General features: G+C 40.9%; 1 protein-coding gene, 1 long non-coding RNA gene and 1 other non-coding gene across 9 annotated transcripts in view; all 3 read left to right on the top strand.

Moving 5' to 3' along the window:
- TBCK (TBC1 domain containing kinase) overlaps positions 1-24501 on the top strand; it is a 65427-nt gene extending 40926 nt beyond the window's left edge. For 6 of the 7 annotated variants that reach the window (XM_045537415.1, XM_045537417.1, XM_045537420.1 and 3 more), the window contains 6 exons: positions 1159-1195; positions 2145-2306; positions 4082-4254; positions 7036-7211; positions 12110-12269; positions 23949-24501. In XM_045537415.1, coding sequence (XP_045393371.1) covers positions 1159-1195; positions 2145-2306; positions 4082-4254; positions 7036-7211; positions 12110-12269; positions 23949-24059 — 819 coding nt within the window. In that variant the 3' untranslated portion in view covers positions 24060-24501. Of the gene's footprint in view, positions 1-1158; positions 1196-2144; positions 2307-4081; positions 4255-7035; positions 7212-12109; positions 12270-13268; positions 14183-23948 lie in introns of those variants that run through there. The other variant, XM_045537419.1, reaches the window with a different exon arrangement.
- Positions 7255-10414, top strand: LOC123627724. Its single transcript, XR_006731465.1, has 3 exons — positions 7255-7385; positions 9681-9838; positions 10327-10414. It is a non-coding gene; the product is annotated as an uncharacterized LOC123627724 (long non-coding RNA).
- On the top strand, positions 17816-17922 carry LOC123627787. The gene has a single exon (XR_006731496.1). It is a non-coding gene; the product is annotated as a U6 spliceosomal RNA (small nuclear RNA).
- Positions 24502-25641: the final 1140 nt, after the last annotated feature.

The raw sequence follows: 25641 nt of genomic DNA, 5'->3' as shown, positions 1-25641 counted from the left end.
GAACAATTTGTCACTTCTAAAATCTCACAAAATTAATGGGAAGTGTGTATACACATACATATATATTATATATGTATTTTTTCATTCCTAGGCAGTAAATTTAGGAAAATTGTCACTCAGCCAAAGAACCAAATCATCACTAATAATGGTAATATTAGATTTTGTTACCTTGGGTCTGTTATGATGCTTCCTATTAATTGATAAAATGGTAACAAAAAGCACACGCTTCGTAGTACCTTTCTTTTAATGAGACACTTTGAACATTTTTAAAATATCTTACTGGTTTTTAAAAATAGTTGCAAGCACCTCAACACTTGTAAGTACCATATGTGGGTTCTTTAGAGAAACAGAACCAAGAGGAGATCTATAGATATAGATAAAGGAGATTTATTATGGGGAATTGGCTCACGCAGTTGTGGAGGCTGAGAAATCTCACGGTCTGGAAGCTGGAGACCCAGAAAAGCCAGTGTCATACTTCAGAGTCCAGTGGCCTTTGTAATCCCGGCTCCAGAGGCCTGAGAACCAGGGGAACTTGTGGATAAATCCCTGCCAAGGGCAGGGGAAGACGAGACGAGATGTTGCAGCTCTAGCAGTGAGGCAGAAAGGTGCAAACTCCTTTCTCCTCCACCTTGGCTCTTGTCAGCCCCTCAGTGGAGCGGGTGATGCCCACCCACCCTGGGGGACCATCTCTGCTAACCTCATCTGGAAACTTACACACCCAAAAACAGTGTTTAACCGGACTTCTGGGTGTCCCCTGATCCAGGCAATGTAACACATAGGGTTAACTGTCACAGGACCTTTAAAATCTCAGCAATATGTTTGTGCAACCTGAAAAGTAAACCCTTGAAATTAGCCTGCCGGTATTGCATTTGGGTTAGCCTTGGTCTCAGGGGTTTGCTTTGATGAAATGAAGACATTCTGTGAATAGTCCTTGGCAAAAAGGGTCATCCACGTTTGTGATGCAGGTAGATATCATCATGCAGTAGAGTGTTTATGATAACTGTAATTGCCTACATTCTCTTTCATTTTAACCAACAGAGTAGACCAAAACCTAAAACTTTTTTTTTTTTTACCATTCATTTTATTGGTAATCATTGTAATTATCTCTTTTGTTTTCTCTTTTCCCACACCCTGTGCCCCTTTCTTTTCTGTTCACAGCTCTATGCCATCCCTTGGTTTCTCACCATGTTCACTCGTAAGTATCATTTCCCTTTTTTTTTTTGATATTAGCAAAAAGACAGCTTCATTCTTCCTTCTATTTTATATTTACGGTAATATTGAGCAGATTTAATAAGTATCCTTGTGTAATTCTAACATAATAGATTTGGGTAGAAAAGAATTTCAATTGTTCTGACAAAATGAGAATTGTATAGGATGAAAACCTATTTTATATGTCATGACATTCATACAAGCTCCAATACCTTTAGAAAAAGACATTAACATCAACTGTAGCATTTACATAAAGTTTATGAGGGCAACTTTTACAATCAATATAGGCTTAATTTTTAGAGATTCTCTGATATGTTTATTTCCTAAACTAGGATTCCTCTCGAAATTAAGCAGATTATGTGAATATGTAACACAAATATTAATAGAATGGACATCCTTACTTAAATAATGGTTCACATGGTAAATGGAATAATATTTGAAGTAGATCTGTATGCATTGGCCTGGAAAAATACCCACAGTATTAAATGGGAAATAGAAAGTTACTAATATGATTTTAGGTGGGAGTTTAATAAAACACTTATTTAGAGTATATAACAGAAATGTAACTTTACTGTACCTAAAACAATACTAAAGTTCATCTAAGTAAATAAACCTGTGAGAATAACATAACTGGAAAACTCTGGGAAGAAATATTATGAATGGGACAACGATATGAAGATTGATAATGGAGGTTAGAAAGTGTTATCTATTTGACCAATCTGATTATCAGCTTTGTAAGATGCATTAGGAAGCTATAAATTTACAAAGTAGCCACATAAACATTTTATAAAAACAGTTTGGTAGTATTAGCTCTTAATCCTTTTGATCATAGAGTAATAGTTATATATCCAGTAAAGCAGGTTGTTACTACTTTAGTTTTGGTTATTTTGGTTTTATATTTTAATTTATTTATTCGTATTTTTGTCAATTTCCAGACGTATTTCCACTGCACAAGATTTTCCACCTCTGGGATACCTTACTGCTTGGGAACTCCTCGTTCCCCTTCTGCATCGGAGTCGCGATTCTCCAGCAGCTGCGGGACCGGCTTCTGGCTAATGGCTTCAATGAGTGCATTCTTCTCTTCTCCGATTTACCAGGTACAGGCCCAAATAAAGGGCGCCACTAAGTGAAATCTGACTGTAAAATAATGGGACGTTTTTAAGCCATTTGCAAAAATCCAGGCCTGCTTGGGCCTCAGCATCCTCTCTTGGGTCTCTCTGCCATGTGCTGCCTTCTCTGCCAGCCCAGCGTTGGGGACACGAGGGTGATGTACTTCCATCTTGGTAATGCCACCAGACGGGTGGGAGGCCCAGTGGGGAGGAGGTGGTGGCAGTGATGTGTCTGCCCTTTTGCTTAGGACAGGGCTGTTTATCTTCAGCGGATGGAGAGTGACAAGGGCCACTGGGGAAGGTATCTGAGACTCTGTGTTTATACAAAGACGTAATTCACACGAACCGTTGCTGCCTCTGTGCCACAGCTTCGTGCTCACAGCCTGACAGTCTGAGGACACGCTGTCCTCCTCTCCCCAAAGCTTTTCCCCTTACGAGAGCAGACAACTCAGTGATGACTCACGTACCGTCTGCAGAACCTGCGTGTTGCCTGTTTCCTTTCATCCTTGTAAGCCCTTTATTTCAATAAGAGAAATAGGGAGCTTATCCCCTTGTAATTTAAAACACGTACAATGATATATTTTTGTCCGTTGTTTATCTGAGCTGACACTTGGACTTTTGCAGAGGCAATGAGAATGTCTGCCATTGCACCCTCAGGCGTAGAGAAAGCCTAGCCAGCACTGAACTGCTTCACCCTGGCCGACTTCTTGACCTGCCGCTGCCTGTGGGTGATTTCCCCGTTTTCCCCATCGGGGAGGGGCCAACTCCTCATCGAGAACGTCGGCCTCCTAAAGAGCTGCTGCCCCATGAAACACACAGACAATAATTAGGAGTCGTAACAGGCTTACGATTTATAATGCCTCTGCATCGGAGATGCCTAAATTTCAAATATGACAAAGAAAAAAGAATTCTATGGAAATGTTTATTATTTTGATCAAGGGCATTTAATCTGTCTCCATATGAAACGTTATTTAAACGTTTCTGCACTTAAATTATTAAAGGTGGATGTGGTGCGCACCGTCTGGGGGATGGACACGTTTGAAGCTCTGACTCGGGGAGGGGACAAGGGCAATGTACGTCACCTAAACATTTGTACCCCCGTAATATGCTGAAATTAAAAAAAATTAAAAATAAATAAATATATAAACATCAGTAGGGGAGGCAGACAATAAACAAGTGAAAAATTTAAAAAAAAATTATTAAAGGTGAAATACTGAATTGATATTTTGATAAATTTTGCCCTGATTGGTTTGCATCCTATGTAACGGCAGTGAAACCTTCATTACACTTTGCTGGGAGTTGCGGTGAATCAACATCTGAATGTTCTGTCTGTTCATTCCCAAGTTCTAGCCTACCCCAACACCAACCTCTGTGTTACTATGGAAAAGTGAAAAAATTATCGGAGTAAATGGGCCATATTTTTAAATAAGGAGCTATGTTATATTCCATGATGTTTAAATAATGATACACTGAAACATACAAACATATATACGTGATGTAGATAATACCAAATAAAACACATAAAACATAAGTATATATATTCACATATATATGTGAGCATGTACTGCTAAATATCCCCTAGTCACAAATCTTATATGTTGATTAATATCTGCATCGTGGTTTTACTGACATCTTTTCTCATTATCATCTTATCATTTAGATATATGCATTTAGGAAAGATTGTGGTTTTTTTTTTTTTTTTTTACCTTAACAAAGCAATCTAAATTCTATACATTTGCTTTTTAAAAAATTTTTCTGTCTAGAAATTGACATTGAACGCTGTGTGCGAGAATCCATCAACCTGTTTTGCTGGACTCCTAAAAGTGCCACCTACAGACAGCACGCTCAGCCGCCAAAGCCGGCCCCCGACGGCAGTGGGGTCAGGAGTTCGCCGTATTTCCCTTCCGAGTGTCTGGATCCTCCAAAGACAGATCTGGTGCGTAGATGTTAAGATTAACATACCCTGGTGCCATTCTTGTCCTTAATTATACTGTCCTTTATGTCCTTTTAATGTAGCTGTTTTCAGACATGATTGTATTCATACACATATTTCAGAAAACCTTTATGTCCGTTTGGGTATATAGGTAGAAAGATTGTTGTGTCATATTCCTCCAGGTAGCAAGTTGTATTTATTTTTTCCATGCAATCATAGTGTCTGTTCATATATCAGCTTTATACACGGAGAGATCGCAGAAGCAAGGGGAAAATTTGAAAAATAGAAAGCCTAGCTGGGCTCAGTCACTCTCGCCTGTCATCCTAGCAAGACAGAAATCTGGAAATCATTACAAACTTTTCATTCTCCCTTATTCCCCTTTTCCATCTCATCTTGCAAATGCTGTGAGTTAAAAACAATCTGGCTGGGTGCAGTGGCTCACGCCTGTAACCCGGCACTTTGGGAGGCCGAGGCTGGAGGATCACTTGAGGCCAGGAGTTCAAGACCAGCCTGGACAACATGGTGAGAGCCTGTCTCTACAAAAAATAAAAATCAGCTGGGCGTGGTGGCGCATGCCTGCAGTCCCAGCTACTCGGGAGGCTGAGGCAGGAGGATTGCTTGAGCCCAGGAGTTGGAGGTTGCAGTGAGCTACAGCAGCACCACTGCACTCCAGCCTGGGTGACAGAGTGTGACCCTCTCAAAAAAAAAAAAAAAATCTGATTTAGTTCCAGGTGGACAGAGTCCTATAGTTATCCTAAATTTATTGTGCTATGAATTTGAAACTTCGGTCACATGAGGAAAATGCCAATGTCTATGTTACTAAATAAGACAAAAGTTATGCAGAAAAAGTTTTATTTTTATGCATCTAAGTGAAAATTTTACAATGAATACTAAAATCACTTATAAAACTAATAAAAGAAAAACTAGATTCTGTGTTTTTAATATAATTATTTTCTTCATAAAGCACAGTAGTATAATTTGTTCTAAATTTAATTTACTAATCTAAAATTAATTTGCAGAGGAACTCACATACATCATATTAAAGTTCTTTACACATACACATTCACAGAAGTTTGGAAAGTTATGAAATTGTCAGCAATTCCTCTCCTTCTGTTCTTACCATTTCATATTGCAATACTCTTTTCTTTGAAAAACGCCTCCCATATGATGCATTTGATTGGAACCAATGCCAAGGTCAAATCTTTCTTTAAATCAGTCATTTCTTCATAGAGAACAGTTTGGTCGAATTCTCTTCTTCACCAGCCAGGGCTCTCTTTCCACTCAGATGAAACCACAGCTTGAAATGCCACATTCATCACAAAATGACTAAAATTGGAACCAGGTTGATCAGAAGTTCTTTATTTTATCTCTATAAATGTATGATTCCATGCAAAGGCTGGGAAAAATACCTGTAGAGATTGCAATCTAATGAAAAAGGAGACGGGAGCATGGATTGTAGGGCTTGCTGATTTTAAAGCCTTTTAATCTTTCTGATTAATTTTAATTTCAGAATGTTTAAGTAGCTTTAATTCCTAATATTTAAAAAATTAAAATTCCTGATGCCTATTTTTTATTAAAAGCCATAAACCCATAAAGCTTAGCAATTTCCGTTTCTATTTAAAAGTTAATGAAGTGAGAGAACAAGTGCTTTACCACTAATGAATTCAGGGCACGGTCAGGGAAACCCAAGGGATGAGAGCTAACATCAAACTCCAATTGGAAACAATTCTTTTCAACGTAAGTCTGTCTAGTAAGTGATTCACATGGTTCATTTTCTCCTGCCTAAAAATTCTAAATGAGATAATCTCAGTATGGAATCCCACAATGGAATTGAGAAAAGAGAGAAAATTAGTAAATAGATAATAATTAGACTCTATTTTATTAATTTAACAGGCATATAAATAAATTTTCTTTTGAATACCCGTATTTTTAATCAAGTGAATTTTGAAAGTTCTAAAATTCTCAAGTTACGTCACATAAGTTTTCAAGAATGACTTGTAGTACTGGATAAATTTATGCTGAATTGAGCTAAATTGTCTTGCATTGCCTATTAGGAGGGGGAAATCCTTCTCCCTGCTAAATAACGTAGAGACTAATTGTACATAGCCTTTAGTCTGAATCAGTCTCATGGCATATAACAGAAACATAGACCAGTGTACTGGGTTGATAGTCTGGAGTCTGATTTTACCTCTTTCCTAATTAAGACATGTTGTCAATTTGGTTTATTATCTAAGAAAGCATTAAGTTGCCTTTTATTCATCTCTAAGAATCTAATTTCCTTTCAACCATTTATACGTAACATAAATTATTTTATAAAAGTCCAATGTATGTATTAGAACCAGTTTCTTTAATTACTATGTATATTGAATGACAATGTAATTTCTTATAACATCTTGGTTGTTATTAATGCAATTCACAACAACAGTAATTATACTTAAAGAAAGTTAAATGTGCTCGGAGGTGGTTTTTTGTTTGTTTGTTTGTTTGTTTTTTAATATACACCGTACTCTCATAAGGAAAAATCTACTTATCTCTTTGTATGTGTTTGAGCCAGGAACTTGCAGAAGGAAAAGAATGCTTTCCTAAAGAGGCGACTAACAAGGAAATAAACTTCAATAGTAAAGGACACAGGAACACACTAGACTGCTAAAAGGAGATACAGGGTCCTCTTCTCCCATATGCGATACTGAGTGATATCAAGAGGCTCTAGATAGTCCACTACTGGTGATAGGTTGTCTCTCTACAATATTCTTAATATTTTTATTATCTGTGCATTTTTTCCAGTCCAGAGAATCCATCCCATTAAGTGACCTGAAGTCAGAAGTGTCACCGCGGATTTCTGCCGAGGACCTGATCGACTTGTGTGAGCTCACTGTGACAGGCCACTTCAAAACACCCACTAAGAAAACAAAGTCCGGCAAACCAAAGCTTCTGGTGGTTGACATTCGGCACAGTGAAGAGTATCCTTTGCGTACGGCAGTTTGAAGGGTGGTAGTGCCTTGGGTGTGTCGCCTCCTCTGCATTCACAGAGAGCGTGGTAGAAACAGTGAACATTTCTGGGATTCCTCTGAATTCAAATAGGTGAATTACTCCCAAACTGGGCACCAGGATGGTCTTGCATGAGATTTCATAAGGTAAAGTTTCATACCAGAGACCTTAAAATGTTTTCCAAACAGTACCAGAATATTGGCATCTTTTCTTGGGTTTTGTATTCTAGGTACAAAGTATTTTTTACTATTGAACATACCATGACTTCCAGTGATTTTGTTTGGCATCAAAATATGAACGTTTACAAAATAGCAACAATGCAACCGTTCTCGTTACATTTTCATCCTCTGTCCAGTTCTCTCTCATGAAGCATTTTCTTGCCTTGATTCTCTATTCTCTGGAATCTAGGTAAATGGTTTTCACACTTTTTTTTTTAACAGAGCAACTCCCTTTTAAAATAAAATATTTCTTAGATATTCAGTATATAAAATATAAATGAAGAATTTTATAATAATTTTCGTCGTAAGTTTGGATCTATAGCATTTACTAGTTACAAGTGCTATAAATGAGGGTTAGCAGGTTGGTGGTTTCTTAGGTGCCAAAATTGAGTATAAAGGCCGGGCGCGGTGGCTCACGCCTGTAATCTTAGCACTCTGGGAGGCTGAGGCGGGAGGATCACTTGAATTCAGGAGTTTGAGACCAGCCTGAGCAAGAGAGAGACCCCGTCTCTACTAAAAATAGAAAAAATTGTAATGGACAGTGTTGGAATTCCACTGTCAAGATGTATATTTGAATGGGGCTAATTACCCTATAAGTACTTTGGCTTCTGTTTCCTTAATAGTCTCTAAACTGAGTATTTTGTAATTTTTAAAGTTCTTAGTTTATAAAATAACATAGTGTCTAGCTGTTGGGCAATACAATCATTAGATTCATAGAACCTCTTTAAGTGTGGGTATTGTTTACCTCGTATCTGTGTTTATGCTGACAAGCGATGGCTTCTTAAAATGCAAAAGGTAAATGCAGAGAATTCAGTTTTTGTCTGGAATTTAAGGAAAGCAATGAAGTGACAGTCAAAATCTTCCAATATGTAGTGTTGCATGTTCCTCTCCCACACTGCCTTGGTGTGAAGAACCTGCACATACATGTCTTCCACTGCAGTCAGTGAAGTAAAACCACAGTTACCAGAGCATGAAAAATGTGCTTATTTCAACATATTCTCTCTCATTTGGCTCTTTGCCCGATTTAGGCCAGGACTGAGCATAGTTGACTGTGGTCACTTTGAGTCACCGTATGTCAAAAATTATCTTCTATTTCATTCTTTATTCATTCTAACACAAATATACCAAAATCTATTCTTTGCTCATTTTTCAAATAGCTAATAATTTATTCTGATTTTGAAGGAACCAACAAGTGAAAAAAACATTCAGCTACCTACCTTTACAATACAATCTGACCACCTCCGACATGTCTAGAACATGCCTAAGAAGTTCTGTTAACACTTTATCTCATGTTTGTGTCACGTGAGAATTTGTATTGTAAGAAGTGAAACTTAATTACCAAGGAAAAAAGATTCTTAAATATCCAAAATTGTCTTCATTGTCCAACTTTTTTAAGCAAAAGAAACTGTTCGTTGTAAACGTACTCATATGTAAGTAGGCCAACCTCATTCTCCTCTGCTGTTTGCCAACAATGCAGTTAAGGAAAGAGGATTCAGAGGTTTGACCACCCTGTCCGATAAGCATTTGTGCTTACCCAGGCATTTTTGTGCTAGAAGTTTCATGACAAGAGTGTTTTTGGATGAGTGTGTGTAGATGTTTTCCAAGGCTTTCTGGTTGAACTAGGCTAAGAATAAGGAAAATGTGGTTTAAGACGCTGTTTCTTTTGTGTATTATTTTCCAAAGTGTAGCCGAAAAAAGGTTTGGAATAGTTAAGCATTTTGCATTATAACTTTCTCTTCCGAATAAGACTCTTATTGCCATGGTATTTTGTCAAGTATTTTAATATTTAATCTAAATTTTTTAACAACAAATCATAAAGCACAACCAACAGAAAATTCTAGGATGGTAAGTTTATGACATACGTGTAGTGCCTCAAAGGCAGTTTAAGATCTTCTTTAAAAACACATAACAAATATGTTTAAAGCACAATAAAAAAATAAGTTTTATGATACTGAACTCACAAAATCATCCCAATGCTCATCTACGATTGTAGATGAAGTTATTGGATATTTAGATGTAGATGGGTACTTTTTTAAAACAAATACAGTATTCAGAGAATTTGTCTTCTAAAATAACAATTTGTCTTCTAGAGTCAGGGAGTTCTTATTTGCTAATATGTGGCTAAACAAATTTTACGGAAGAGGCACTTGAATGTGACTTTCCATTGTAGGCTTAACACAGTCTGAGCATTGTCTTTTATGTCTTTTGTTTCTGATTTTCAAGGGAGAGAATCTCCGTGACTCAGCCTGTGTCAGATATCACCCTCCCCGGCTCTGTCTGTCAGCCGTGGTGTGGAGCGTCTGACACAAACACGACAGCCAGGCTCTTCTGTCGTCAAAGGCCGTGGCTGGGGCCCTTCTGGACAAGAAGGTGGCAGGCAGGTAGGCAAGCCAAACACGTCTGCCACGGCATTTGACCAGGGTAGATTTGGATTGTTTTTGCTACGATAAAAGCACTAGAAAGAAAAGATGTTCACAGTTGATAAGAGCTGTTTGATAAACACAGAAACTCTGGCACCTGATTCGGAGGTAGTATACGTTTGCCGAGAATTTATGAGTTGCTAGGTTCTTAGTTTTTGTTATCAAAAATTTTAATTTAAAGCATATCTTTACTTGAAAGTAAAAAGCACTATCGGAGAAAAAAAGGACTGTCAGAGTAATTATGTTCTGAGGGAGAAGTCATTACTGTTAATGAAAACTACAGTTAAAAATATTGAATAATTGTAAACATTTGCGAAACTAATGTTGATGAAGTTATGAAGTTCAAGGGTAGTCTCCCCATGATGATAAATTTCTCTGCTCATTCTAGAAAACTCTAAACAATGTCCACTGGAATGCTAATGTTGATTCTATCTCTTTTCATTTTTCAGAACTTATTTGTGGTTCTGTCTCATTATTAATGTCAAACGCATTTCTTTAAAGAAAAAAAATTATGAAGCAGCAGCTGACCTGAAAACTTAAAATGTAAGATATGTTATCAGTGTCTGTCATCATTCTTGAGAGTAGGAGCCTCAGATTTCTCTTCTTTCACATATGAGAAAGAGAAAGGGAGGGGGAGAGGGAGGAAGGGAAAAGAAAAAGAGGAGGGGAGAAAGGAAGGAGAGAGAGAGAGAAAGAAAGAAAGAATTCTAAAAGATGAGCCTACAAACTCTCAGGCAATTGAGAAACTGACATATCAGTAAATAGAATTAAACCCGTATGCAGTGACGATTGCTGAGTTTTGGAGGGGAATATTGCTTGCTTTTGCCTTTTAAAACTCTGACTTTTCTATTTTTTGAATACTATATCTAAAGTGGAAATTTAGGAGAAAATGCCTCTATCGGACACATAAACATCCTGGTAGTCATCGGTGATGACTGAGAAGGGGAAGGGTCTTGTCTCAACTTACAAACTGGTCCTCACGTTCACTACCCTTCTACCCTTTTGCCACATTGTTGCCAAAACACATATCTAATATGTTACTTTTGTATACAGTTTCCAACTTTGATTGCTCTTGGGGTAAAGACCAGGATCACCACCGTGGCCTGCAGGGAAGGCCCTACCTGGCCGGCATCCGCAGGCATTTCCAGACCCACCTTGTGTATCTTCGTGTTCTCTAAATTCCACCCTGGCCTTCCGCATTTCTCCTTATTGGCCATGCGCCAGCCCGACATTTCTGCCTGGAATGTTTATCCTCCACTGCTCTGTCCCACCCTCCAGTCTGTCTCTTTGCCTGATTAACTTTTATTAATTCTTCAGATTCTAACTCACCCATCACCTTCTCAGTGAAAACCTTCCCTGTCCTCCCAGATTGATAGTATGTCTGTTAAAGCGTCAAACACATCTCTTTTAGGGAGATTTTCACCATTTTTATTTTGTTTATTTGAAGAGTTGGTTAATGAATAATATTTTTAAATTTCTTTCTGGAATCTTTATAAAGAGTCATCTGTTTTTTGTCTAATTTCCGAAGTTCCACTCATATTTCTTTAATTGTACTTTTTAATTACTTTCAGGGGTATATATTTTAAGATCTTAGGATATTTCTACATATTTTAAGCGAATGGATGCCTGTAATTCCTAAATTAAAAGTAATAGTCAAACCATCAGAGCCCTTCTAAAGCGCAAAAACAGTAAGACATCCGCCCTTCAGAGAGCATGAAATTAGAAATAATGGGAATGTCAGCTAAGTGTACTGGAGAAATGAACCCACAGCAGAAGCGCTAATGCCCCCAGCAATCCTGAGTCCCGTTCTCCAGTCAGTTGCCCACAGCGGATGGGCTTTTGCAGGATCAAGTTAGACCTGAGAACATCCACTTGCCCGCATCACTTTCAGAACATTAAAGCCATCGCAGTAGTCGTGTCAGTGACAAACCGGAAGTCGTGAACGTTGTACAGCTCACGTGCTGCCTCAGAGTCCCCGTCACAGTTCGTCCTTTAGTGAGGAAGGGCTTCTTGGGTCTTTGGCTGGTCGTCTTCCCTTGTCTTCTCCACTTGGTTTTCAGGTTTTGTTTTCTGTCCTTTTCTTAGAGCTGCCTCACTTCATTTAGATAAAACGCCCGCAGGAGCACGGGGGATGTTCAGCGCTGCCCGCTGGGACTGGTGGCCGCTGTGCGTGTCTCTGGGACAGTCGAGTTCACACTCAAATGAATGTTGTCCTTAAACTTTCCCTCTCAGTTTCATTCGGGGCCACATTTCAGGCAGCGTCAACATTCCGTTCAGCACGGCGTTCACCGCGGAGGGGGAGCTGGCCCAGGGCCCCTGCACCGCTCTGCTCCAGAACTTCCGAGGGAAGGTCATTGTCATCGTGGGGCACGTGGCGAAGCACACGGCGGAGGTGAGCGCACTCAGAAACGTCACCTGCATACGTGATAAGCTGTTTTCCTGCCTACTCTGTATGTGAGGGTGTCTAAAATTGTGTTTCTTCAAAAGTCGGTCGCAAATGAAATGAGCTTTAAGATTCGTCCGTGTTCTTACGTAGAAGAGTTTGCCTTTAGTTCAAGCTTTTTTCTCCTCAGTGTTCAGCGTCAAGACCAACAGTAAGTTTGGAAAATCCAAATGGTAGCCCTAGGTTGTTGGTTTCTTTAAAAACCTGCTTTCTGAAATTGCAGAGAAGTGTGAATTCCCTCCAGTGGAGAAAAACAGGGGTGCTTCAGTGTAGGCACTGAAAGCTGGTCGCGACGGGATTTGTTAGGTTTGGGGGTTCTGGTTACTAGAGGCTCAAAGCTGTCTGATGATAGAGAATTCAGGAAGGATGTCGATGGTCAGATACGAGGAGTACATGGAACTATAAAGTGGCTTTCCTCTTCCGTGGCTATGTTCTAAGCAAGTTAAAAATAGAACAAAGAGTAACATGGAGGCCAAATATATGACCTTTATTATTTCTTTTTTACAAAAGACAAGTTGGATACTGTAGCTTAGTATGAGAGCCACATGGGCCTGCTACAGGCAGCAGGAAAACAGAAGCAGGCAGAGAACATTCTAGGTCCAGGCTGCACTGAACCCACGCAGGTGCTTGCTCTAAACGGACGGAAGAATCCGGTAGAAACACAGGCCGGTGCTGCCTGCCCGCAGCTTCTCCCAGAGGGAGAGAGACAGGGCTGAGCATTCCAGATTTGCCAAATAAATCCCTCCGCCTCCCAGGGCAGAGTGTACAGAGGGACAAAAAGAAAGGTCGGGAATAAGCTTAGAAAATTTCCTTGTCAAGGGAATCAGAAGTGGAGATAAAATACCCCCTCCAGTAAGTATCTTCCGTTCTGTCCGTGTGAACTGAGAACACAGAAATGTGATCACTGAGAACGTAGTCAGATGAGATCTCGACGACCTCTGATCACAGGCCGTTGTACGTGTCCAGCAGTCCTGCCTCAGAAGCACAGGCTAAAGGTAGCATTGACCTTTGACACCGACTGAAGGTCATCCTCGGTGATGGACGCACTAAGGAGGGATCTGAGTGAGTATCGGTTCTGAGTCATAAATCACCCGTGTTTGTGTAACTGTATCTGGCACCTGACAGCCAGCGACCCACACCTGTCTCAGAGAAAGTCACCATAGTAACTAACCACCTTAATGTGTGTGTCAAGTAAGTGAGAGTATTTGATAACTAAAGCCATGATAGCTATATTATTTTGATGTTAGTTAATAGCAATTATTATTTTACTACTGCTATACTACTGCTGCTACATTAATTGGTATCGCCATATCATGTCAGTGAAAAATGTGAATTTTCAGTCATATTGGAAAAATACTATTGAAAATCACATATTTTTAGGTTCCAAGTAATATATGGTCTCAAGAGGAAATTCCAACACTGATGATAACCCCAATTATGGACTGGTTTTTATTATGCTAGATGCTGTCATAAGTATGTTACAGATATTATCTCATTTTATTCTTTATAACAATTCTGTGCGCGAGCCGTTATAGACACGTCACACGTGAGAGAGACTCAGACTCCTGTGTCCGGCCAGGATGGAGACCCGGGTCTGTGACACGTGACAGGTGACGCCCGTAACTCAGTGAGCTCCCAACACTGTTGAGTTCAAATGCTGCCCCTTCTCCTGTTTCCTAAAATGTGCTTATTCTGACTTTGCACGGACCACTGTCCTTAGTGAAGGAAACAAAGACCTGAAGTAAACTTGTGTGCTGGGAGTGCCAACAAGCTCAGGGCTCCAGTTTCTGAAAGCATTCACCATTTGAAAGATGGTGTCTAATAAGTAGACCATGTATGATTTAATCCTCCTAAATTTGCCAAATGTTTCCAAACATCCTACTCATATTAATTTCTAGATTTATGTTTGTTTAGTTTTACCATAAAGGTAAAGACATATACATAAGTCAATAGGTAAGTCATTTCTTTCATTAAACGAGCAGTTAAAAATCATTTATCTGTTTGGAAATCATTCCACTGTGTAGAAAGCTATAGTCTATCAAAGTGCCAATAAGTTTAAAAGTATGAAGGAAATCTGGAAGCATGACTGTTCACATGAAGTAATAAAAATACATGATACTAATAGTAATAAACAAAGAGGCATCCCATTCGAAATAAATTAATCAGATGCTGCCGTAAATAATCCCTTCTTCTTCACATGCTCCTTCATACTTGTAAACAAAAATGACTGGCCACATTATAAGACGAGGATAAGAATAATAACCTGCCTCAGACCATTCTTGAGAAGGTTCCGGATTAGGCACATAGAGTTCGCTGCAGAGCCTGATGCTAGTAAGCACTCAGTTATCATCCCCAGTGCTGTTATTCACATATATGCGAATTTCATACATACTGTTTTATGTACGATGGTAAAAAATTCTAGAGTTTGGAGTATGTTAGCAAAATGACAGAGTGGCAGCTCTAATCTCCTGTCCCTTCACAGAAACACCAGGAACCAGGCAGAAACTGCCCTGTGTTGCGTAGACAGTGGCAGAAGCAGGCATCCTCGTCTTCTTCCGGAAGCTGAGGAAGTTGCCCGTCTTCCACCACTGAGTATGAGGCTAGCTGTGCGTTTTCATAGACGGCTCATATCGTGCTGAGGAAGTTCTGTTCCTAATCTGTTGAGTGTTTTTAGCATGAAAGGATGTTAGATCTTGTCAAGTGCCTTTTCCACATTAGTTGAGAGGATTAAATGGGTTTTTTTGCTCCCTTCTACTAATGGGATATAATGATTGATTTTTCTATGTTTACCTTTGCATTCCTAGCATAAATTCTACTTGGTCGTAGTATATAATCCTTTCAATAGAGTGCTGAAGGCAGTTTCCTAGTATTTTCTTCAGGATTTTCACTTCAACATTCGTCAAGGCTGTTGGCCCGTAGTTTTCTTTTCTCGTCTGTCCTGGTATCAGACTAACGCTGGCCTCACCGTGCACATTCACAGGTATTCCCTCTCCTTCAGCTTGTTGGGAGACTTTGAGAAGGTTGATGTTAATTCCAGCCAGAGCACCTAGGCAAGAAAAAGAAATAAAAGTTATCCAAGTTAGAACATACGGTAACTTCCTAGTCCTGCTATAAAATAGTACCACAAACTTGGAGGCTTAAAACAACAGAAACGTTTTCTCTCGTAGTTCTGGAGTCTAGAAGTCTAAAATCAAAATGTCAGCAGCATCATACTCCCTCTGAGACTCCGGGCGGAATTCTTCCTTGCTTTTTCCCAGCTTCTGGTGACGGCCAGAAATCCTTATCCTTCCTGGGTCTGTCACTGCATCCAGCTCCGGCTCCGTCGTCACGTGGTGCTCCCCCTGTGTGTGTCTGTCTCTGTGTCTCTGCTCCTCGTTCCTGTAAGGGATACCAGTCGTGTCAGATTAAAGGCCCATCTCACTCCAGTGTGACCTCACCATAGCATCCCAGCCTGTTGCCAGTTAAAGTCAAATTCTGAGGTTCTGGAAAGGACATGAATTTTGCGGAACCAACCCCAGAATTATCCAACCCAGTAGAGAAACGAAGAAGTAAAGCTATCCCTGTATTTGCAGATGACATAATCTTATATCTAGAAAGCCCTGAGAATCCACATCTTAAAAAAAAAAAACTGTAGAGCCAATAAAAATGAATTCAGCAGAGTTGCAGGATACAAATCAGCACAAAAAAATCAGTTGTATTTCTTTATACTAATAATTAAAAAAGGAAAGTAAGAAAACAATTCTATTTACAATAGCATCAAAAAGATTAAAATACTTAGAAATTAATTTAACCAAGGAGGAATGAGACTTGTATGCTGAAACTACAAATATTTCTGAAAGAAATTAAAGGTCTAAACATATGGAAAGACATCCCGTGTTCGTGAATTTAGAACAATTACTGTTTTGGTTACTGTACTACCCAAAGCAATGTACAAATTAAGAAGTGCAGTCCCTATCAAAATCCCAATGGCTTTTTTTTTTTTGCAAAAATGGAAAAATACATCCTAAAATTCATTTGAAATTCTAGTGACTCAGAATAACCAAAACAATCTGAAAAAGAATGAAGTCAGAGGACTCACACTTCCCAATTTCAGAACTTCCTACAAAACTACGGTAATCAAAACAGTGATATGGGCATAATGACAGACATACAGACCAGTAGAAATAATAAACCCTTGCATCTGAGCACTACGATTTTTGGTCAGATAGTAGTGGACATTTCATAAGAGCTATTCTGATGAGATCTCTTTTACCTGTAAGGGTGGTTTTGGGGTTTTTTTTTTAAGTGATTTCCAAGCAAGTAGCAGCTTTCCTTCTAAGTTAAGTTGAAATCAAGGTACTGCAGCCACGTCCCGTTTTGTGAAAAGATGAAGAGAGCCACAGTTGAACGCTGTGAAGAGGAAGCAGAGATGCCAATTCTAGTTAGTACAGTTACAAATTATCATTGCAAATGTTCACGATTTTTTCCATCAAATCCATATTTGGACTTGGGAAATTTTTGTTTGCAAAACAGTGGGCACTGATTGTAATGTTTTAACATCTTCTGTTAAGACCTGGTTTAAAAAAAACTAGTCTGAAAATCCAACAAGTGAAAATATTAACTAGAGCATATAGTTCAATAGAAGAAAAAGGCTTTCAATATCGAGTTCATAATAACAAGCAGCAAAATGTCAAACCACTCCAAGAAATAAATGAGCCTCTTGTCTATGATAGCATTAAAATCACCCATTTGACATATAAATTAGGACTAGAGTATCTTTTGAAATACAGATATGAAGGAATTATACAATCATCGGATATATTGAATACATTGTCTGAACTCAGGCGAAGACAGAGCTGAGAAATACAGCTTATTCATGTGCCTGAATAACTATAATTGGAAATATATGATATCATTTCAATTGCGTGTTCATTAACTACTTCCTGTGATTACAATTGATTAGCACTTTGTTGCCATGAGATGGTTCCTTTACAATGACCACGTCTCATTGTGCGTTTGGCGTTTGCTTCCACATTAAATACGTCAGAAAACCTGTAGACTCTGCCATTTTTTATCTAGATAAAACATTGCTTTTCCCCAGAATGAGGCAAAGAAGAAGGACTGCAAAGATCTTAATTCAATTAGGATTCCACGTAGAGGCCTCTCTGGACCAGAACCAGGTCCTGCTAAATCTCACTTGTCAGCTATGCGCTGTCACCTCATCCTGAAGGTTAAGTAAAGCAGTGGGCCGCTGTGTGACCAGCACAGGCAGGTACGCTGTGAGCAGAGCCCCGTTAGCTGTGAGCACAGTCAGGTCGTCTGAAGCGAGGGAAGCGGAGTCCTCAGTCTCCAAAACGTGCTGCTTCCAGAGTGGACCCAGCTTTGTGCTGACCCTGGCTGCTGTGTCCAAGCCACCCATCCACTGGGAGGGTTTATGGGAGTAGGGAGACCCTCGTATCAAAACAAGCAGAAAGTCAATTCAGGCCTTAATTTTGCCACATTCGAAGTGAAAAACAGTGCCCACTTCGGCAGCACGTATGCTAAACTTTGCGATGACACAGAGGAGATTAGCATGGCCCTGGGCAAGGATGACATGCATTTTTGTGAGGCGATCCATATTTTTTTGGCCTAGGGAAAGAATTTATGAAGAAGACCCCGAAGGCAATCACAGCAAAACAAAAATAAAGAAACGGGACCTGATCGAATTTAAAAGCCTTCTGCACAGCCAAGGAAACTATCACGAGAGCGAACAGACAACCTACAGAATGGGAGAAAATATTCCCATGCCACACATCCGACAAAGGGCTGATAACTAGAGTCTATACAGCAGTCAGGAAAATCAGCAAGGAAAAAATGAAACGGCCCCATTAAAAAGTGGGCAAAGGACATGAACAGAAACTTTTCAAAGGAAGATAGGCTAATGGCCAAGAAACATGAAAAAATGCTTGATGTCTCTAATCATCAGGGAAATGCAAATCAAAACCACAATGAGATATCACCCAACTCCAGTGAGAAGGGCTTTTATCAAAAAGTCCCAAAACAATAAATGTTGGCGTGGATGCAGAGAGACAGGAACACTCGTACCCTGCTGGTGGGACTGCAAACTAGTGCAGCCTCTGTGGAAAGCAACATGGAGATACCTCAAAAAACTAAAAGTAGAATACATTTTGATCCAGCAGTCCCATTACTGGGCATCTACCCAAAAGAACAAAAGACATTCTGACTCTTAAAACACTTTACACCAATTCAGCACATTTGTTGTCTCTACAGTAAACTTCTCTAGCTCCAGATAATATCTACCTAGCTCTTCAGATTGATATGATACTCGAAACCTGTCAGAGATCTTTTTATCTGTCAAAAAATGTATTATATTAGACCTCTTCCTAATTGTACCATAAGCATTTAGATAAAGAATGGAAAGTGAATCTCCTTTATCAGTTGCAAGTATGCAAGGAATTTTTTCTCGGTCTTGTTATACCTATGAGCACTGGCTATGGTTAAACTTGGCTTTCTCCCTGCCTGTTTCCCTGCCTTGCTTGTCAGCAGATGTTTTAGTCTGTGGGTTTATATCACATTATAAGGAAATATCTTAGATATTAATGCAACTTGAACTCACTCGCTGGATTTTATGTAAAGGTTAAAAGTAACAGTGAAAACTCTTCTGTGTAGCTCTGCTTTGAGTAAATGGTGGACGATAACTCACTTGGAAAGATCCGTGAATTAAAAACCGTACCATGGAAAGTTCCCATAGCTTTGCACGAGTTCTGTGAGGTAGAAAGCAATGCAGGAGCTGTGTGAGGGGGACCCTAAAACACCTAACCCAGTCTTTGGTTTTCTGTTTTTTACTATGTTTACTAGAAGTATTACGTGGCAAGGTATAATCTGTTTATAAAAAGAAAGAGGGGGTTCATTGCCAATTTCCAGGAAAAACTGCAGAGTCATCACCCGAATCTTGTGATCTCCGGCACTGAAATTCGTGACCCGACACGGGCTGGGGGTTATCTCATCTGGGTGTTATTCTGCGCACACACCCCACCTCCGCAGCCCACCGTCTGACTGCTCTGCCCTCCCGCAGGAATGTCTGTGACTAAGGGACCAGCCCTCGCTGTCCCCTCCCGGCTGACCCGCGGAGGCTGTCACTTGGCTGTGCTCTGTCCTACAGCCCTAACTGGGGTTGGAATCTCAGTTTCTGTCATGCACGTTCTTTTCGGAGCATAGACAGGACACTGCGTGTGAGGCGAGCAGTGGCTTGGGCACAGTGTGGGGGTACCGCTCTGTTTTCCAGCGTAAACACACATCGATAAATGATTGCTGCTGGAACTCAGTTCCCAAATACCACAGAGCAAAGAAGAATGTACCGCAAGACGTATTAGGACTCCTGATGCACACATTATGGTATTAGATGATATAATGTTATCAGAAGAGGCTAATCCTCTAACATGAGGCCACTGTGCCTTTTTTAAGAATAAGAATTGCTACAATGGATGCACACCGTTTGTAGCAATCTGGTGGAACAGGAGACCCTTCTCCTAAGTGATGTATCGCAAGAACGGAAAAACAAACACCCCATGTCCTCACTGTTAAATTGGAACTAACGGAACCCCGCTCATGTGCACAGTAGGAAGTAAAACCCAACAGAAATCAAACAGGTGTGGGAGGAAGAGGGATGGGGGAAATCACACCTAATGGGTACAGTGTACACCATCCCGGTGATGGGCACACTCATAACCTTGTCTCAAACAGGACAAAAGCAATCCACGTAACCAAAACATTTGTACTGCCCCTAATATTCTGAAATTAAGGAAAGAAAAAGCTGAAAGAAAAAGAAAAAAAGAATAAGAATTGTTTCCAAGCACACTGTTCTGTCGTAGTTACCTTTTAAAACAATGTTCACGTAGCCTGGGAGGACTTGTGTAAAACGATAAACTATTGTTAAACACTAGTCTGTAAATCTATAGAAGGAACCCAGCTGCCATATTCACAAATGCTAAGTTGCTATCGTAAATTTAAAAATTAAACAAATTAGCATAAAGGAAATTTTTTTAACCTGGAATTTATCATGCATTTCAGGAGGTCTTTGAACTCACTGAAATCATATGTATTCTATATGTGTGCCGTTTTACTGAGAGAGAAAAGGTCCGTGGTTTCCATCTGATTGCCAGCGGGGACGTGACCCAGTAAACGTCCAGAGTCGCTGGTGTAAATCACAGAGTTTGCGGGAAAGCCCTGCCTCACCCTCCGTTTGTGGACAAGTCTTATGTGCACATGTGGCAACAATAACATCCATTGGAAATCAAGCAGGAGGGAGGAGGGGAGGGGTAAATTCGCACCTAACGGGCACAGTGCACACTGTCTGGGGGACGGGCACACTGACAACTTTGACTCAAATGGTACAAAAGCAATTTATGTAACCAAAATGTTTGTACCCCCGTAATTTTCTGAAATTTAAAAAAAAAAAAAAAACCAACTCTGTGCTCTGAATGCCCGTTCTCCTGTCCTGCCCTATGTCTCCCTCATGTCGTATGTGACCCCTTTTACACAGGGACAAGCCACCCAGCACAGTGACAGCCCTTTCTTTCCTCCCCCACCTGTCCCGCTGTGGCCACAGAGAACACTGATCCATGCGGCAACTGTGGCCGTCACACCTGGACTCCCGTTCCCTCCCCGAGTCAGTAACAAAAGGAGAATAGAAAGAAAAGGGGGGCAAAAAGAAAAAACTCAGCTCCCCCAACCCCTGTTTAATTCAGAAACTCTATGAGTTACTCTGAACTGGTCTTGTGACGCCCGTACCACTTCATACGAGCTGTTCATTACTGTCCCCTCCACCGCGCTCCAAGCACGGGAACAGCGTCTGGTGCTCAGTAGATGCTCAGCGAAACGTTTGAGTGATAAATGAATGAGCAAACGAGCAAACAGGTGGAGCAAGAGAAGAGTCAGTGGCAGGAGTGGAAAAGACACAGTCCTGGCTCCACTGTTAGGGGCCGGTATTTCACGTGAGGACTGGAAAGACAGCAGAGCGTTGGAGGAGCAGAACTCATCATCTCACGAGAAAACTCAACAGTTGTTCCTTTTTTTTTTTAACTTAAACACAGTCCTGCTGCTTTCAAGGCATCTAAACATTTGCCATCTCTACTTTGCTTCTTAGACCTCCCAGGCAGCAGCCACCTAACTGTTCCCGAGTCTCCGTCCTGCCTGCCCAGCTCCGCAGCAGAGTCTAAGGGGGAGTAGCTGGACGCACGGCCCTTCCTTACTCATTTCCTGACTTCCGTGGTGTGTGGAAAGTACCGAGAGCTAAGACTGCGTATGCACAAGGCCTTTTAAGTAATGTTGTGTGTATCCTAGACTTCCAGCCTAATGGTAATTGCATGGCTGCATGTGGGAGAACACAGCCCAGATGCTTCTGGAATTGCCTGGTACCGGGGGCTGCGCTGCCTGCACTTGACTCAGGGCAGGTGAATCTGGTGCCTTCGTCCGTGAGGACGAGGGTCCAAAGAAAAATAAGTGAGGACTGGTGGAAGACCGGCTGACTCTAGCTCTCCTGAAGTCTTCTGAAATACAGGAGCACTGTCTCTTCAACCTTAATTACTACCAAGGATTCCCATCCGGTAGCTCTGAAAGAGTGTGAGATTCGAGCTGTGACCAGCGTTTGAGTCTGTCAAGGCACCGCGGAGGCTAACGGAGAAGATGCATGAGCCCAGCAGTACTGACGTCCACTTGCTCGCCTGCAAAGATCCCAGTCCCGCTTCGTCTGTCCCCCACTGACTGACACCCTTATCCCTTTGTCTTAAGACAGGATTTTAAAAATATTTTCCGTGGGCTACATGCTTTAGAATCCTCTTAGGGGTGTGTGTTTCAAAATGCCCATCCCTGAGCCCACAGATGAATACAGCACAAGGGGGTGAAGACGTGAACTTGTCCCAACCAAACCACTGAGCGGACTCTTCTGACCCCTCGAGTTTAGAGACTGTTTGCCCGAGACCTTCCTAGCTACGAAGCTCCAAACAGCCCCAAGCAGCGGCTGCACTGTGAGCAGGTGTTAGTCACCGTCACTGAAGGGTCTGAGATCAGGTTTTGATACAACAGAGTCATTGAAAAGAACCTGAGGCCCCAAATGCCCGGCGAGGAGGGACAGAAACATAACAGCCAAAGAGCCAAGAATCCCTGCTTCATACTTTTGCCCCCGGTTACGTGGTCATTTGTCATAGTTTATTTCCGTCCGACACACACACATCGAGCCCCACCATGTGCCAGGCGCTGGGAATAAAAAGAAAACAGGGTCACTGTCCTACAGGAGTTTACAGTCTGATAAAGAAAACTCCTAAATGGGTCATTTAAATACATGGGGCGAGGCCCAAGGTCGAGATTCACACAAGAACCTTTGGGGTCTGAGAAGTGGGGCCCTAGTGGCAGCTTAGCCCCCAGAGGAGGAAAGTAAGTAGCAGTCAGGCGGGTTTGGGGTGAGTGGGGGTGACTATTGAGGAGGAACTAAGGGGACAGGAATGGAGGGAAGCGGAGCACGTTGGCAGCGGGGGGTGACCTGCCCAGACGAAGGGTCTGGACCCTAAACCAGTGACACGTGGTCATCTGACCGTGGTTCAGGGCTGCTGTGTCACAAAGGACAAGGGACAGAGACAGGCAGGCAGTGACCACAGAGAGGCAGACATGGCCTGAGTCAGGTGTGCGTGTCTTGGTGACCTCTACAAAGTCCTATGCCCGGGATCTCAAAGACGTCCCGAGTCAGTCCTTAAAATTCATTCCAAGTTTATGGGCTCAGCATGTTAATTGTGGCTGCTGCAGAAGCCTGTTCCAGCCGGTTCGCGGGCCCTCTCTGGGCACTGTGCACAGAACTGCAACGACCAGTAAGTCGACCATGAAATGAAAGTGGTTTTCAGTGTAGATCTGAGCTTGTTTTGGCTGTCCCTGGCAGAGTACGCAAGAAAGTGGTAACATCAAGGAACTCTGGAGAGGGAGACTGGAACAGGTAGGAAGAGGTTAGGAGTTTATACAGTGGTCTCACTGTCCTCCCTTTTATACCGAATATGAATCGTTTACCATGTATTTATTGCCTATCTAAAAAATCATGAAAACTAGAGAGACACATGCCCAGAGCATGAAGAAGTTGTTTGCCAATATATAAAAGAGTAACTTAGGCCTGGCACGGTGGCTCAATGCCTGTAATCCCAGCACTCTGGGAGGCCAAGGTGGGAGGATCGCTCGAGGTCAGGAGTTCGAGACCAGCCTGAGCAAGAGCGAGACCCCGTCTCTACTAAAAATAGAAAGAAATTATCTGGCCAACTAAAAATATATATAGAAAAAAATAAGCCCAGCGTAGTGGCACATGCCTGTAGTCCCAGCTACTCGGGAGGCTGAGGCAGGAGGATCGCTTGAGCCCAGGAGTTGGAGGTTGCTGTGAGCGAGGCTGACGCCACGGCACTCTAGCCTGGGCAACAGAGTGAAACACTGTCTCAAAAAAAAAAAAAAAAAGAGTGACTTAATTTATATTAATAACCAAATTAATAACCTATTCATAGAACAGTGATTAGAAAAGTAACAATAAAATTGTTTTGTCTTTCACAGCCCAAGAAAAACATTGGATTGAAGGAAGCGTGTGTATGTCCTCTATAAATTTGGCCTTTTTTTCTTTTCCAGTTTGCAGCCCATCTTGTGAAAATGAAATATCCAAGAATCTGTATTCTAGATGGCGGCATTAACAAGATCAAGCCAACGGGCCTCCTCACCGTCCCGTCTCCTCAAATATGAAGAGCCGAGTGCGGCTGCCAGGGGACAGGGTGGCACAGACCCGCCCGGCCGAGCCCTCCAAGACAGACCAGGGGTCCAGACTGTTGCATTTCCTGAAACCTTTGTCTCGAGACGTCTCTTTAAATCTCAGAACGCAAATGCTCAGCTATCCAGGCAAGACACTTGACTGTACATGTACTGCCGAAAGGATTTTCTCAGCAGTGAAACCTGATCATGTATTTCTACCACACAAAGCCCCAAGAACGCGGCTGACAGAGCAAATTTAGCATTATCAGGAAATCCCAGTTGCACTGAAAAAGCTGTCCCCTCCTGCACTGAGTAGACAGTCCTCACAGTGGCATTATCTAGAAATAGAGACTGAAACCATCATCTTTCCATGGTAAAAATTGAAAAGCCATGTACAATACATTCCTTGTAAATAAATGCTACATTTGGTAACTCACTTTACCCAGACAGGTTGTGTGTGTGTGTGTGTGTGTGTGCACTTAGGAGTAGAGTTTAGCCCACTGCAGAACATGGTAATAGTTTACTCCCAGAAAAATGAATTTCAGAAACCGTTCATATATATACACACATATATATATATAACAAATATTCAAATATTGATCCAGAGCTTGGAGGTTAGTTGGAGTCATTTACTTTCTCAAATGAGTCTGATAGAGACTGATCAGTGTTAAAAATTTTTCAACCTCCTTTGGGCTCCTCCAACTCAATCACTGTACGGTCCTCCTAAATTGTGGTTTATCCACATTTAATTTGTAACAAGACTTTTCTTTTCATATCAACATGCCTTAATGTCAGATAGTCATTTTGATTTATGCCGCAATTTGGTACCTAAAAAGAGGCATGAGAGGACTGTTTTCCTGCTCACAAGGAAATTTCTGAAAACACCCCTCCCCTCTTTTTTTTTACATTAAATTAATTAACATAAATCCTAAGCAGACTAAGTCTAACAGCAACCCAGGTAATAGAGAAGGACTAGTTCATATTTCAGAAATAAATACACCTACAGATATTTATCACTATTTTTAAAGACAAAAAACAATGGAAGCCTCTATCATAGCTTCCAGCTAACTAATATTTTATAAAACCCAATGGACGTGAAATGTGCTGATTGGGTATCGAAGCCCATATCCCAAAATATGGGATTTACTTGTAAATTGCGTATATGTGTATATGTGTAAGTGAATGAAATAATAAAAAGATGATTTTGATACATTAAATCTTAACCCCCTCATTTCAATATAAATTCTGGACTTGTTATTTTAATATGAATCTCAGCAGCAGTATAACAACTACTTAAGATTTCTGTGGTGACTTACATAACTTACATAAAGCAAGATGTTACATATTTGTGAAGAAACTACCCCATAACATGACAACAGCTCGGGCAGAAGCTGGCTGTATTAAGTGCCCTATAAATAATTAATTGCATGACATTCTGAAATGAATTTAAAATTGCCTCTTTTGATTAAGTGAAGTTATATTAAAGGTCATTATTGTCAGCCAAATTCTGTTACATCGAAAAGAATAAAGTAATGAGGAAATTAATCGTTGCAATTATTGAGCCCTTTTAATTAAG

Source organism: Lemur catta, chromosome 26, assembly GCF_020740605.2.
Source record: "Lemur catta isolate mLemCat1 chromosome 26, mLemCat1.pri, whole genome shotgun sequence".
NCBI classification, from domain to species: domain Eukaryota; kingdom Metazoa; phylum Chordata; class Mammalia; order Primates; family Lemuridae; genus Lemur; species Lemur catta.
This window is presented reverse-complemented; position numbering and strand designations above follow the sequence as displayed.